The 15721-nt window shown below is 47.8% G+C and overlaps 1 protein-coding gene across 1 annotated transcript; it reads right to left on the minus strand.

Annotated features, from left to right (window-relative positions):
- Nucleotides 1-3451: 3451 nt before the first annotated feature.
- On the minus strand, nt 3452-12362 carry pomgnt1 (protein O-linked mannose N-acetylglucosaminyltransferase 1 (beta 1,2-)). The gene is made up of 21 exons (XM_084458951.1): nt 12302-12362; nt 11839-12075; nt 11610-11712; nt 11340-11455; nt 11161-11226; nt 10889-11002; nt 9692-9809; nt 9479-9577; nt 9020-9147; nt 8803-8873; nt 8586-8661; nt 8343-8468; nt 8207-8265; nt 7493-7565; nt 6659-6787; nt 5884-6009; nt 5332-5396; nt 4281-4325; nt 4054-4189; nt 3722-3831; nt 3452-3587 (listed from the first exon to the last, which is right to left on the minus strand). Exons 2-21 carry the CDS (start codon nt 11959-11961, stop codon nt 3506-3508), a joined length of 1965 nt encoding a protein of 654 aa, XP_084315077.1. The 5' UTR covers nt 11962-12075; nt 12302-12362; the 3' UTR covers nt 3452-3505.
- Between the last annotated feature and the right edge of the window lie 3359 nt (nt 12363-15721).

Raw genomic sequence — 15721 nt, forward strand, 5'->3', positions numbered from 1 at the left:
ACAGCATTTGAAGCCTAACCATATATGTTCCATTTACCATTGTGTTACTGTTTTGTAATCTGTTTTATGACTTTTACATCAAAAGAGGGTTAAATGCATAGCGCTACATAGATGACGTGTACTTGTAAGTGAGGCACTGTATATTATTCACATAAGATATTAAGATGGCCTGTACATCTGTTACTGATCAAGCTCTCCTCCAAAAATCCAAAGGCTCATATATGGTTATTGGTCTATAGGCCTCATTTATTCAATCGTGTTTGAACATCCCCCTCTACACAATAATAAAGTCGCACGCACACAAGCTCAGAGGCAGATGAAATCAGGCCTCCATGTCTGGGGTGGTCATACTGATCCAGATGCCATTCAGATGACTGAGGGAGAGGTTAAGTTTAAGAACAGAGCAGAAAGGTGTCCTTGGTCAGACACAGTGGTCATGAGATTTGCATACATTTGCCTAGACACGCCTTCCTCCTTCACCGTTGGGTTTGCCTAGCTTGCCCCTGGGGACATCTTGAACATGAAGAGACGGTTGGATATATATATATATATATATATGGGAATATATGAAATGACTATTGTACAGCAATGGTTCTTGTTTCAAAAATATCTATCTAGCTATCATTGACACACATATTGAACTCAAAAACTGAAACAAACACAAAAGCTTAATAAGCCATTATAGATACAGCTGCTAAAAAGACAACACACAATAGAAAAACAAGATCTTTATTCATTTCTATGAGAAAAGATAGAATATGTCATGTCAAGCTGCATCAAAGATGCCATTGTGTCCATTATGAAACGGACAACGCATCTCCATACCAACGCATCTCCATACCAACGCATCTCCATATATATACAGTAGCTGCTGCATCACCACCACTAAAAACAGAGCAAGACGATGCTGTTACACAGATCAGGATCACTATTCTCTCTATTCAAGTGCATTTCATAACATTGGGCCTCATTCACCAACGAAGTTAACAAGTTCTTAAGAAGCATTTCTTCTTAAACTGTACTTACGCCGTTTCTAAGAAAATTCTGGCACGATTCACCAATGGTTTCTCATCTGGGATTTGTTCTCAGCTAAGAACAGAATATACGAACACTGAATAGCAGTCGCAAGTAGGCCATTTGAGTGAGGAAATGTAGACTATGCAAAATTGGTGATTGGGTTACCTCAATTATACAGTTGGATGATATATGTATATATATATTCGACCAACGCGCTGTTGTATGTATGTAGATAAGATCAGATAAGTAGGGTACCTCTTTTGTCAACTAGCTAGCGTTGACAGCTGTGTAGGCTGTATATCCTACATTTTTGTAGACTGTAGGCTTGTATATTGTTTTCTATCACGTTGACATTCTGCATGTTTATGCACCAAGGCAAATTCCTCGTAGTAGGAGGCCTACTTGGCTGAATTAAAATCAGATTTCAATTGCCCACGCTGGATTCGAAATGCAGTCCTGACTTGCTACCTGACACAACCCCACCTAAACCATCATGCTATCGAAAAGCTGGCGAGTCGTGTGCGCGAATGACTGGTATTCATTCAGAGAAGTGACATCTGCACACGACCCTGTAGTTGCATATCCTTATATGGGGCTGGCGGGGAGTTTACCTATGCTAATTCATGTGAGCGGCCACAAGCTTTGAACTTGAGAAACCATGAGATTCGCAGGCAGGTGCGAACTCTTCCAGCGGTTTACGAACACGTGGTGAATCAGACGGGAGCTTTCCTTAGAAACGTTCTTGGGAAGAACTTTAAGAACAGAACTTCAGAAGATATTGGTGAATGAGGCCCAATGTTCACTCGTGTTTGGTGTCACGCCACTGACCGTAATACTGACCGTATTCTGTAACTAGAGGTTTAGACTGAAATTGAACAGTTGGTTTGGCTCCAACGTAGGGTACATCTTCAAACGCACACACACACATACCAGAACACACTTCTGCAAACACTGAGATGTACCTGCTTTTCAAAACCCTTCAATTATTATAAGTAGGCCGCATAAAATGAAAAGGGAGTGATCCCAGCCCAACAGTAGTAGCCCCCAACACTCATTCACACTGGCCAGACCTCGTTATGCTTAGTAACAGATTGAGAACATACGACTATGGAGTCATCTATTGTACAGTATTTATCATATCTGGATGCAAACAGACACTGCAAAACACGCTAATACAGCCCCTACTCATTCAACCTTCCTCTAAAAGTTCACGCTGAAAAATAATCGGACCCTTTTTCATCAAAAATAGATGTGCATGTATATATACACACATTACCATTTAATATCTGTAAACATTAGGCTCTTTAGAAATGCATTTTAATAAAAGTGGATTAAAAACGGAACTCTATGATCACCTGTCGGGTGATACAAGTGAAATAAATAAGTGTTAAGTTCAAATATATGTACAGGATGGACGAAGCACTCAGTAGTTCAGAAACAAACAGGTTTTGGCAGGGCAGGGCAGGGCAGGGCAGGACAGGGCAGGGCAGGGCAGGACAGGACAGGACAGGGCAGGGCAGGGCAGGGCAGGGCAGGGCAGGACAGGGCAGGGCAGGGCAGGACAGGACAGGACAGGGTAGGGTAGGGCAGGGCAGGGCAGGGCAGGACAGGACAGGACAGGGCAGGACAGGACAGGACAGGACAGGGCAGGGCAGGGCAGGGCAGGGCAGGGCAGGGCAGGGCAGGGCAGGGCAGGGCAGGGCAGGGCAGGCTGACCGGAGGCTCGTCATCCCCCGGTCTCCACAACACAGCCCCAGACTGTCCAGCGCATCATCCCCTCTTCATCCTCTCCTCTCTCCATCGCTCCTTTCATCCCAACTGTTGACTCAAAAGGGCAGATCGGACGTCAGCTGACCGTTGTCAAGGAGACACTTGGTACTGTAAACGGTACCAGCGGAGCACCGTTCCTGCTCTACTCCTCCTCTACTGGGACGGGCGCAGTGTCCGGGGTCTTGCGATGGACGAGCGTGGTCAAGCCGCAGCGGTGCTAAAACTACAACTCCCTAGCGTGAGACGGGCCGATGGCCGCGCTGTCCAGGCAGCGGACGGATCAGTAGTGTAGTCCGGTGCTCGATTCTCCTCCTGAGAAAAGCCTGTTTCCTAGAATTATGGTTGCCCCCTCCTCCCCGTCCCACTCAGTGTCCAGGTGGTGGTGCCCCCTGGTGGTGGTGGGGTGTAGTGGTTGGAGGTTGGTGGCGTACGGGCGAGGGTGTTTAAGGCCAAGCTGGAGGTTGGCGCCCGGGGTGGGTCAGGGGGCGCCGGGGTGGGTCTGGGGGCGCCAGGAAAGGGTCTGGGGGCGCCAGGGGGGGGTCTGGGGGCGCCGGAGTGGGTCTGGGGGCGCCGGGGTGGGTCTGGGGGCGCCGGGGTGGGTCAGGGGGCGCCGGGGTGGGTCAGGGGGCGCCGGGGTGGGTCAGGGGGCGCCCGGGGTGGGTCAGGGGTCGCCCGGGGTGGGTCTGAGGTCGCCCGGGGTGGGTCACGGGGCGCCGGTCTACATCTGCTCCACGGGGGCTCCCTCTTCTTTGGGCGGGGGCTCCAGGCGGATCGGGGTGACGTGGGCGGGCTTCTTCACTCTGACCACAGAGGAGGGGGGAGAGAGATACAGAGGAAAAGAGAGACCGGGGGAGTGAGGAGGAAGCGGATGCAGCCCCTGCTGGGTGAGGGGTCCCGGTGAGAGGGCTCTGGCGGAGGGGGCGGGGCTACTCACGAGTACGGGGAGACGGGGACGGCCACCACCAGGACGTGGTTCCTCTTCCTGAAGAGCCGCCACAGGCCGCCGTGGTACCCGCGCACGTCCAGGTCCCACACGTGGAGGCACTGGGGACGGGGACAGAGACGCACACGGCCAGAGACGAGGGACAGCGGTCAGGACAGAGACACACACGGCCAGAGACGAGGGACAGCGGTCAGGACAGAGACACACACGGCCAGAGACGAGGGACAGCGGTCAGGACACACACGGCCAGAGACGAGGGACAGCGGTCAGGACAGACACGGCCAGAGACGAGGGACAGCGTCTCATCCACACGGCGTCTCTACCTTGGCGAGCTCGGTCCAGGTGCCCGTGTCCGTCTCCTGCTCCATCTGGATGTACATGACGTAGGTCTTCCCCTCGGAATCGGGGACGAACGCATCCTCACACGGGTTCATGCTGTGGTCCAGAAGCTCCGCCTCCCTAGACGGAGACATACAGACACACGCTATACAGGAAGTACGTGGGACCAAGGTTTCCCAGAATGCTTTACAGATGACATGAGCTTACTCACTTCAGGAGGTTTTGGATCTCCACCTCATAGGCATCCTTCTTCAAGCTGTGAGAGCCAATCACAAGAGCCGTTACTGTCGAGTATCTCACACTCTCTGTGTGACTTTCTCAAAACAAACCAGGGCCCTGTACTATGAATCATAGCTATCCTTTACCACCCCGAGCCTGGGTGAGGGGTCACCCGGGGTATATACCCAGTCACACCTGTGACTGGCACACAGCTGGCAGCACCTGAAGCTCAAAACGAGTGAATACCAACAGAGGAATTGCAGGGGATTTGGGCACATTTTGGGGGGGCGCTACCCACACTTGTAGCTGCGTTGCTCATTCCACGAACGCACGATCCTTACACAAGTTGTACCTCGTTGTAAAGGTGACTAATCAGGCTTTCCAACGATATAAAATACAATACCAATTGGTATTATTAAAGGGTAGAAATAATCGACTGAAATAACGTTTCCGAACTATTTTTGAGGAATTTATTTAGGCATAGGCTACAATTGCTTTACACGCCATAAGAATACACATAGCCCAATGATCTAGCCTACTTGTGTTCATGAGGATATTGATAAAATGTAGGCAGTCTGCAATATTTTTCCAGCTTTCCTTCGTCTTTGGCAGTAGCGACTGTTGCGCCTGGATTATATAGTTCATATTTCTATATTATTGCTCCTCTTGTGTAAAATGTGGTAGACGGAACTTGGTTTTGCATACTGTTTGCCTTGTCCATGGCCGTGTCCGACTACCTATACTAGGTAAGCGATTGGTCATTTCGTGCAAATACCTCCACTTTTACCGTGAACGCGCTCATAGCTAGATTGGACCAGCTGGGTAGACTTAACGAGTTGATAGCCACCGTCGTAGTACCGTTTATCCGTGATTGAGGTTGTCCGGTTTAAGCGAGCTAGCGAAAAGTTATCCTGGATATGTTGAACTAGCTTCGTAGTACGGGGCCCTGAACAGAAACTCGATCTTCGATCGAACTACGATAGATTGGTCGATCAATCAATCAATCAAAAAGGCCAACGGCTAGATAAAGAGAAGGTACGAACCCTTCCACGTTCTTCAGCTGGACGTTGGGGACTGTATTGAACTTGTGCTTCTTAAAATAGACTTCCTACCGGGGAGAGAGGGCACACAGAAAACACAACCGTCACTACGTAAACACAGAAAACACAACCTTCACTACGTAAACAACCGTCACTACGTAAACACACAAAACACAACCTTCACTACGTAAACACACAAAACACAACCTTCACTACGTAAACACACAAAACACAACCTTCACTACGTAAACAACCGTCACTACGTAAACACAGAAAACACAACCTTCACTACGTAAACACAGAAAACACAACCTTCACTACGTAAACACAGAAAACACAACCTTCACTACGTAAACACACAAAACACAACCGTCACTACGTAAACAACCGTCACTACGTAAACACAGAAAACACAACCTTCACTACGTAAACACACAAAACACAACCGTCACTATGTAAAACTGTCCCTTTTTCCACACATTCCACATGAGAACAGACCACGGCCATGTTTCTACGCTCGCCATGACTGTGCGCTGGAAAGAGAGCGCTCCTCACGTGGAAGTAGCCGTTCATGTTGAGTCCGATGATGCCGAAGTGGTAGGAGCGAGACACGTCAGGGATGACGCACTCTCTGCCCTTCCTCTGCTCTGGCATGCGCATCCACATGTCCCAGTCCCACAGCTAGACCACCACCAAAACACACACACACACACACACACACACGCACACACGCACACACACGCACGCACACGCGCACACACACAGTTGGTTAGTGTTACACACAGAGGTATACTACTGATATTGAGCTACTGATATTGAGCACACACACACACACTCATTCTCAAATGCATGCGTACAAACATGTACACACACATACCCCCACATATATACACATTCCAACACAAAGGCACACACAGACAGGCGCACACACACGGGTTCCCACTGCATGTCAAATGTCCCTGACAATGGGACATAAATGGGCAAATTGAAGACCCTTGAAAAATCAAGTAACCATTAAGTAACCATAACAACCACTCGCGCAATATGGGATGCGAGAGAAATAACCTGATAAAGAAAAAAGGAAACATTTTGATGAATGGCAAATAAAATGTAACAAACAAAATTCCCTGATATTCCGTGACGTGGCCCAAAAAATTATCAAATCCCCTCACTGTCCATGTCTGGAATATAGACTTTTTAAAAATTATTATATATATAGATATTCCAGAAATTCCATGACCAGTGGGAACCCTGACGCGCGCGCACGCACGCACGCACGCACGCGCGCACGCACGCACACACACACACACACACACACACGGTACTGCACCTTCTCAGGCGTGGGCCACTTGGGCTCCAGCTCGTCCTTGTAAAGGCTCTTCTTGAGCACCCAGCCCAGGCCTGGCATGCTCTCCACCCTGTAGAGCAGGGCGGGGTCCTCTGCCGTGTGCTCATAGCCCTGGAATACACCCCCCACGCAGCCGTTACCAGCGCTTCCCCTACCAACGGGACCCCCCGCCCCTCCTGAAACACCCCAAAAGCCCAAAATAGTTGGGCTTTCCCATCGCACAACAGAAAAGGGTCTGTTATTAAATTCAAATGGAGGATGGAGTCACTCTGCTATGAAACGGTACGAGTGTGCAGGGGTTCGAGCCAGTAGGCTACTACCAGCCCTATAGCTTATCTTGGTACAAAATAGAAGGATGTAGAACACCTATTTCAAAGTGAGACTAAGTTGACGTTGCATTGTTACAGCCGCATACAAACCGTACTGAAGATAAACTGCCCTCCCTTATAAACCGATCTAGTTAACGTGACTCATGCCATGTCTAGCTAAACAGGCTAGTGTTGTTGGACTAGTTGGCTGCAAGGACTAGCTACTGTACCAAGACACAGAACAGAAGCCTTTCTTTTGACAACTCCGAAAACGTCTTATTTCATTCAGTGTGACGCTCACAGACCCAGACCCCCCCCTCATTTCAAAAACTCTCTCAAACTGAAAATCTACACCAATCACACAAATGACCGATTTTGGATTCAAAACAACCTGTACAAAAGGTGACAAGTTTGCACCCCCGATATACAGGCGCTATATCCACACTGACGGCGTGTGACGGGGGGGGGTTGACGCTGACGGCGTGTGACGGGGGGGGTTGACGCTGACCTGGTCGTTCCAGGCGGAGATGCAGTACAGGCTGTCATCCTCGTTGAGGAGGTGGATCGTCTGACTCAGAAAACTACAACGGAGAACAAAGTCACTGGAGACTCTCTGGTTATGAAACAATGGTGTCAGTTCTCTGGCTTCATGTTCAGTGCAGCCTTTTTTCAAATTATGATTTTCTATCATTTATCGTCTATTGATACATATTCCTGTTAAAAGGTTATTTACAATCATATACAATACATGCCCATAGAGATCCATCATATGGTTAGCAGGGCTGTGACGTGAGCAATGAGCACTAAAATCTCAAGTGTACAATTCGCCAAAATGTTGACCGTTGTATATGATAGTAAATAGCCTTATAACAGGGTGTCTAATGCTAAATACCAAACTATTCCTTTAATGTGCCTCAGTAGTTGAATGGCGAGGGCAAAGCCACTTCATTCAAGCTAAATTGAAGTTCAAGTCAGACAAAGATTGCTAATGTTTCTAAACCATTTGAAGTAATTTCTTCATAGAGGACAATCAGCACAGCTGGAGGACTAGCATATGAGCAGCCAAACAAAGAAAGAATGAGGGATCTTTAACGTGTTCTAAACAGCTGGATGTGTGTGGATCTGCTGCCCCCATCTGGTCACATGGTATATCACACCACACATTATTTTCATTCACAATCTTCTAATTACAACTATAGCATTCAACGGTCAAAACCCTCACCTGAAGAAATCGATGGAGATATCCAGGTCTTCTTCTAGGACAATGGCAAAGTCGGCCTCCTACAAATACAAGCACATGAGACCCTGTTCTCGACTGATTCAAATGAAAGGTTTCGCGTGAAGGTTTGGAGACTCACTGGGTGTAGGTTGAAGGTTGCGGTCAGACTGGCTTTGTAATGCTGAGACACCCTGGCGTTTTTGATGCTTATGGGCGTGTGCTGGACGCCCTTCAGTCCAAACAGCTCCACCACGTCCATCGGCTCCTACACGAACATGCACACAGACACATCCTGTAGAAGATACAAGGGTTTGACAGGAAGGAGGGGGCGCAAAAACCCCCATCTGGAAGGAGGGAGGGGGGAGAAGATGGGACTAAGCACCTCATAGTATCCATCCACAAAGACCGTGATCATCTGTGGGTTGACCCCGTGGGCGGAGAGCAGCGACCTCAGCATCCTAAAACATGGGAGGTCACGTTGAGAAGTCACCACCACGGTCTTCCAGTATCCATAGATTTTATTGGACCTCATCAAACCACCATTTTTGTAGTTTTTATTGGGGGAAGATGATGTCAGTCAGCCCAGTCTGTAGTCTTACCTGTAGAGATAGTTAGGTCTGTTTCCAGCGATGACCGCCACAGGGACATTCAATACATTATTGATGGGCAGCTAGAGATAGAAAGGCAAAAACAAATGGCTTGGACAATATCTAAATAACGCCCTCTCCCTCGTTTTGCAGATCTTTGTTAGCGCTAAACACGAGCGAAGCTAAGTGTGCCGTGTCCAGGGAGGGGGCGGGGGGTCGGAGCTCGTACCGGGTCGGGGCTGAACTCGATGGGCGCCGGGTCCTTGCAGCTGCAGATGCTGCCGTACCCCTCCACCTTGCTGCAGAACAGCTTCCGGCGCCGGTTCCGCTCGCTGTCGGCCCAGCGGCACTCCGCCTCTGAGAGAGGGCCAAAGGTCAGACCAAAGGTCAGAGGGCACTACCGCTGCCGGAGTCTAAAGACCGCGAGCGATTAAGGTGTGGCCGTTGTCATTATTGCTTTACCGAGATGTCCCATCTTCACGCCCACTATACTGCCCCCCTGTGTTATCTGATCCGGCTCTGCGCCAAGCTTGGTCACTGACTATGAAGGTGAATTGACGGCCGAGATCATTTGAGGACTCGTGATGAAGGTGCTGGATCAGAGGTGATGAAGGTGCTGGATCAGAGGTGATGAAGGTGCTGGATCAGAGGTGATGAAGGTGCTGGATCAGAGTTCAGAGGCGCGTACCTTCAGAGGCGGTGAGCTGCACCTCGGTCTTCAGAAGCACAGGGTCTCCCCAAGTGGACAGGGCAGGGGACTTGGAGTGCTTCTCGCCATATACTTGACCTAGAGAAAGACACAGGTAGGAGCGTGCGCACACGCACACACACGGGCACACAAGTTGTTGAATAGTGAGCGACTGGATGTGTGTGTGGTGTGAAAGTGAGGGTGGTCCTGTACCTCCTTTCTTCACCACCAGGGACCAGGAGTCTCTCCAGCTGAGCGTGATGGCCGCCTGGCTGCCCAGCCCCTTCAGAAGGTTCTTAGCAGCATCTTTCAGATGGAACGTACCCTCGTCCTGTAGGTGCACACAACACACAACACACACGCACGCACGCACACTAAAGACAGGCTAAAACCACAATACTGACTGAGATTTTGTCAATTCTCTAGCCGACGGGGTTCGAAATTAACAGCCGCCAAGCACGGGTATATTTTCTATTTCAAGTGTATGTTTTGGTAGCCCCCCCCCAACAAAACACAAGTTTTTTGCAACAAAATATCAGCATTGATGGTTCAGTGCTTAACAAAATATCAGCCTTTGTGGATCATAGCACGGACAACATTTTTGCAATCAAATATCAGCATTGACACAGCGCAAGTAAGATAAGTCTTGGTGGCTCTCTCAGAGGATCTGCTTGTTGTTGTGCATCAAACGAAACAAGCTGTAAAATGATTTGGGGGGCGTCTCTCGAGCCTGCAAGGTACAGTTACTAGGCTGCTAATTGGCTTACATTTCTGTTGTCTTGACAGGTGAACTAACGTATGACAGCAAGCAAATATGTCATCTAAAGCTATGCTAAATTAGCTGCCTGGGACTGTCTCGTGACTAGCTAACGTTGTACCATTAGGGCTAGGTTAGGTAGCTGGCAAAGTCATCTTGCCCAGCTGGTATGGTTATATGCTCATTCCTATGGGATAGCTTAGTAGTTTGTTATTTAACAATGGGTTGACTAATCACTAGATCAATATTTTCAGTTGGGGATAGGACTACATCACCACCTGTGCTGTGGCACCAGGAATCTGCTCTGACACTGTTTTTATTCACCACCATAACATGTTATCATGCAGATTAAATGTACTGTATGTCTATGTAACCCATACGTTTCGGCATGCCCTGGGTGGGAATCGAACCCTGGTCTCCCACGTGACAGACACCATTTTAACCAGCTGCGCCAATGAAAAGCTAGCTCTTGTGGACGGTATTTATACTGGGGTGGCGGATAGCCTCCAAAATGTTGTCGTCAAATGGAAATTTTACCCGCCATTGGCAGGTGGCGTGTGTTAATTTTCAGCCCTGGGCGGACACCTAAAACACAAGATTTGAGGTTCAAACTGGCTTGAGGTGCGAGGCCTCCAAGAGAGCGTCTGACTGACCTTGATGGTGAAGATGAGGACTCGACCCCGGGTCACCATGTTGAGGAACAGGATCATGGCCTCATCCTCGTGTGGAGAGTAGGTGTCAAATATCCTCTTGGCCATCACATGCCCCTGAACCAGCACCAACACCACACACGGCTGAATGTTGAGTACGCATGCTGGCACATCACCAGCAACACAAACTAGGCTATACGTAAGCTAGATTTAACAGTGTTAACATAAAATAAATAAAGCAGTAGTTGTGTGACTTTAGAAGCAGACATGCTTACGGTGGCTTGGTTGAGGACGATGACGTGGATGCCTCTGCCTTGCTCCCGCATATCGTCCTCCAAGACCTGGGGAGGGACAACCGTGTCACCCACTAAAATCACTTCCCACAAGCCACCTCCGTCAGCGTGTAGAAGCAACATCAACAACAGAGGGAGTCCCATCTCCACAGGCCACTCACTGTGGTGCCGTCCACCGCCACATAGACCTTGGAGCGGCTGGAGTACACCTCGATATCCAGGGCCTTCCTTCCGCCGGCTGGCTTCCGCGGGGTCTCCATGTTCGGAAGGACATCCTCTGTGAAAGTCAGCCATTTTTGAACAGGTGCAATTTGGGCTACATGTCAAGGGTGTGTCACACTTCATGACGCCTCCCACTGGTCAATAGAGGTGATGCTGATGGTGGTACCTGGTTATCACAGGCGCCATCCCGTGGGAAGGGGATTACTCACCATACTCCTGTGCTGCCTCCTCCTCATTGGCTACTCTCCTGGTGTCTAGAATGAGTTTGATGTTGACGATGACTGTGACCAGCAGGAACAGGACGGCTCCAGCCTGGGGGATGGAGAAAGATCACTTCCCAATAGAATTAACACAAACACCAAAACAGACAGAAAGGGAGTCTCGAGGGCGTCTCATAATCCCAACAACTTCTGTCTTTGGACCTTTTTTTTTGCTCACCTGGCAGAATCGACGGATGGCCCGCTTATTGGTGAGTTTGTATTTCCAGGTGAGGTAGAGGCTCCTTTGCTGGCGAGGGATGAAAGGTTTCGCCCGAGGGTTGGGTGTCCAGGTGTCCATCATTGAGAGACCAACCTCACCTCCTTGACCCAGACAGACCTGGCCTCTCCTCCTGCTGCTGCTGCTGAGCACCCGAGGTCAAAGCAGGCACCCTATCGACCATTAAGTCGCCATCATCTGTAAATAAATAGGAATACATCATAGATCATACATCATAGATGTCTAGGCGAGTAGTTTTCTAGCCAACGTTAACTAGCTAGTTCACTCCAGCTAACGTTAGCAGCTAGCCTAGGCTAACTAACATGAGCTAAAACAACATCCGTGCATGGATATTTCCAATAGAACAAACGTTGTCTTGCTTGCTAACTATCCAATAACATCAGATAATAATGAAAATACTTACAGCAAAGGTGATCGCTGCCTGCTGTTCAGCCAGTAGCCGATGCTGTAGCCCACTGGTGCAGCTAGCTGCTGTTTGCGGCTAACTTCCGGCGCAAAAAGATGACGCGTCTTTCTGGGTGGTTTCAATAGCCTCGAGTCGCTTCCTTACCTCGCTTCCTTACCTCGTCTCCTTTCCATGTTGAGGAGGGAGAAAAGGAAAGTGTGCAGCAGTAGCGGGTGGTGAGGAGGATGAGAGACCCACGTTTTAAAGTCACTTGCACAATAGCTGCATACAGTCGGCTAGTTTAAATCTTTATGATTTGGTGCTTTTATTTCTGCAGACGTTATTCAGTAAGAGAGAGCAGATGTAGATATAAGATAGATAGATAAGATGACAAGGAGTATCTTATAACAAGGAGTCAACCATAACAAATGCATGGTGACGTGTACATGGTATACATGGAGCAGTGCCTTGTGATGTCTGCACTGACATGGTTCAATGCCATTAAAGGACAATGCTCGTTTTTGTCAACCTGGACCTTATTTACGACATATTATAAGACGTTTGACTCACCGAGATCACTTTGGTGTAGTTCGGAGGCATGTAGAAGAAATTTAAAATCCAGCGCGAGCCAGTATATCCATGTAATGGCGGTGGTCGGGGCACTTAGAATGCAGTTTCTAAAAATCTATTTTCTGCCGCGAAACGGTTGTTTTCATCAATCTGTCTGGATGAATCGCTCGTTGTGCTTACATAGAGCGTAGGCCTGTTGTGGTTTTCACATGCCATGATCTTTAGAAACGTCTTTCGAAACGAAATAGCTTCCTCACTTGCTCCAGCACTAATGCGTACAGCGCGCAATCGTTGCTCTAGCACGCTGTGCGCATGCGTGCTGGAGCAAGTGAGGAAGCTATTTCGTGTCTAAAGATGTTTCTAAAGATCATATTACAGAGGCATGTGAAAAACCACAACAGGCCAAAGTCTATGTAATCACAACTAGCGATTCATAAAGACAGATTGATCAAAACAACCGTTTCGCGGCAGAAAATAGATTTTTAGAAACTGCATTCCCGGTGCCCCGACCACCGACATTACATGGATATACTGGCTCGCGCTGGATTTTAAATTTCTTCTACATGCCTCCGAACTACACCAAAGTGTTCTCGGTGAGTCAAACGTCTTATAATATGTCGTAAATAAGGTCCAGGTTGTCAAAAACGAGCATTGTCCTTTAAGTCCTGCTTGGTGTGTCCGGCCTCTTACTGTGAGACTCACCTGGAGCCTCATCAAATCGTGGCTTATTTGAAGAAACAAGCTGGTCCACCCTGTGGAGAGGTGGAGGACCGGGTGTCATGTGAGCCGTTCTGTAGAGACGACCAGGCATGTTTGAGAGACTCTATCCATGTTTCTGCTCTGGTCGCGATGGTAAAAATGCTGCCTCTCTCATTATCTGTCCTGAGTCAAATTGACGGAGACATTCTCTGAACTCTACTCTTAAAGGGGCAGTTCAGGATTTTAACATTCCTTTGGTTTTTCCACTCTATCAGACTATCCAATTATTCCGATAGATTCACTTGAAAAAAAAGGCAAGGTCCCAGGCAAGGCAAGAAAGTATCTGAGGTATTGGGAGTATTCATCTGGATGTGTTCTGAGTGCCTGGGACATACCTTTTGTTCAAGTGTGCCTCCCAAGAGCATTTTAGTAGGCCTACTTTTTGTTTATAAACTGCACCCATTCAAGCACCTAGCTGAACTCTCTGCTGCTTATCCAGATAGATTAAGACAAAAGCACACCCACATAGAATGGTGCTTATAATAATTACAGGACCTCAAAGGTATTTTTTATTAACCACACATGTGCGGCGACACACAACAACACGCATGCATTTTCAGGAGTCACTGGTGAAATTTGTCCTCTGCATTTTCCCATCCAAGCTGTCCTCCAGGGGCAGTGGGGTTCAGTGTCTTGCTGAAGGACACTTCGACAGGAGCTGCCGAGACCTGGGATCGAACCAGGGACCTTGTGATCCCCAGCCGACCAACTCTACCTCACACACGCACACACACCCACACACACTCACACTTCAATTTTTAGTCCATAGCAATTAAATTTATAGTCTGCGGTCGATAAACTGTCTACGACCTTTGACGTCTATTCGTCTGGTGCGGTAATCCTATGGGGCTGCACTGAGAGACCTTCTAGAGATCATCACACACACAGGAACTGTGTGTTAGTACTTCCTGTGTGATGTAGCAAATTAGGTAAGTATAAACATGAAATAACACGTACAAAATGGATTTAGAAATTGAATTATTGTTGTGTAGTACAAGGTGTGTAGAGAAGTTGTCAAAAGACTAAGGCCTCTAAAGACTATTGTAAAGCAAGATAGACATATTAGTCTGAGCTATAATGAAGAATTAATTCTAAAAGACAGTTTCTTTCTCTGTAGCAGCCCCTTGAGGGCCCAAACTGTTGATGAGACCAGTCGGGCCAAGGTAGGATTGTCACAGTCAAGGAATTATGTAGGATCATCTGGATATCTACAATTTTCATGTATTCAAGCATTTGCTTGGATGGAAATATGAGCCAGTCTTGTCCAAACGTATCTAAGTTGTACACGAGAAGGCATCTGCCTCAAAGGTAGCTTGAGAGCTCACTTACCCTAAACCAACAGATAGACAGTGTGAACAGTTGTCCACCAGATGTCTCTATAGAGCTACAGTATACTGGAGATACTGCTGGGATTATGTTGAGCCTGTTAAAATGCATGATGAATCCACATATTGATATGTGATCACTATAATCAGTAATCCAATACTTCATTCTCTTTAATTATGCGATGTTGATGTCTAATGTAATAGTTCTAAATGGTCCCATTCAGGAGCCTCTATGCATTTCAGTTGACTCTGAAAGGGTAGAGCTCAATTCATAAAGCATTACACACTCACATTACACACTCACACTACACACTCACATTACACACTCACACTACACACTCACATTACACACTCACATTACACACTCACACTACACACTCACATTACACACTCACATTACACACTCACATTACACACTCACACTCACATTACACACTCACATTACACACTCACACTACACACTCACATTACACACTCACATTACACACTCACACTACACACTCACACTACACACTCACATTACACACTCACATTACACGCTCACACTACACGCTCACATTACACACTCACACTACACACTCACATTACACACTCACACTACACACTCACATTACACACTCACACTACACACTCACATTACACACTCACATTACACACTCACACTACACACTCACACTACACACTCACATTACACACTCACATTACACACTCACATTACACACTCACATTACACACTCACACTACACGCTCGCATTACACACTCGCATTACACACTCGCATTACA

The sequence above is a fragment of the Borostomias antarcticus genome, assembly GCF_949987555.1.
Source record: "Borostomias antarcticus genome assembly, chromosome: 26".
Lineage (NCBI taxonomy): Eukaryota > Metazoa > Chordata > Actinopteri > Stomiiformes > Stomiidae > Borostomias > Borostomias antarcticus.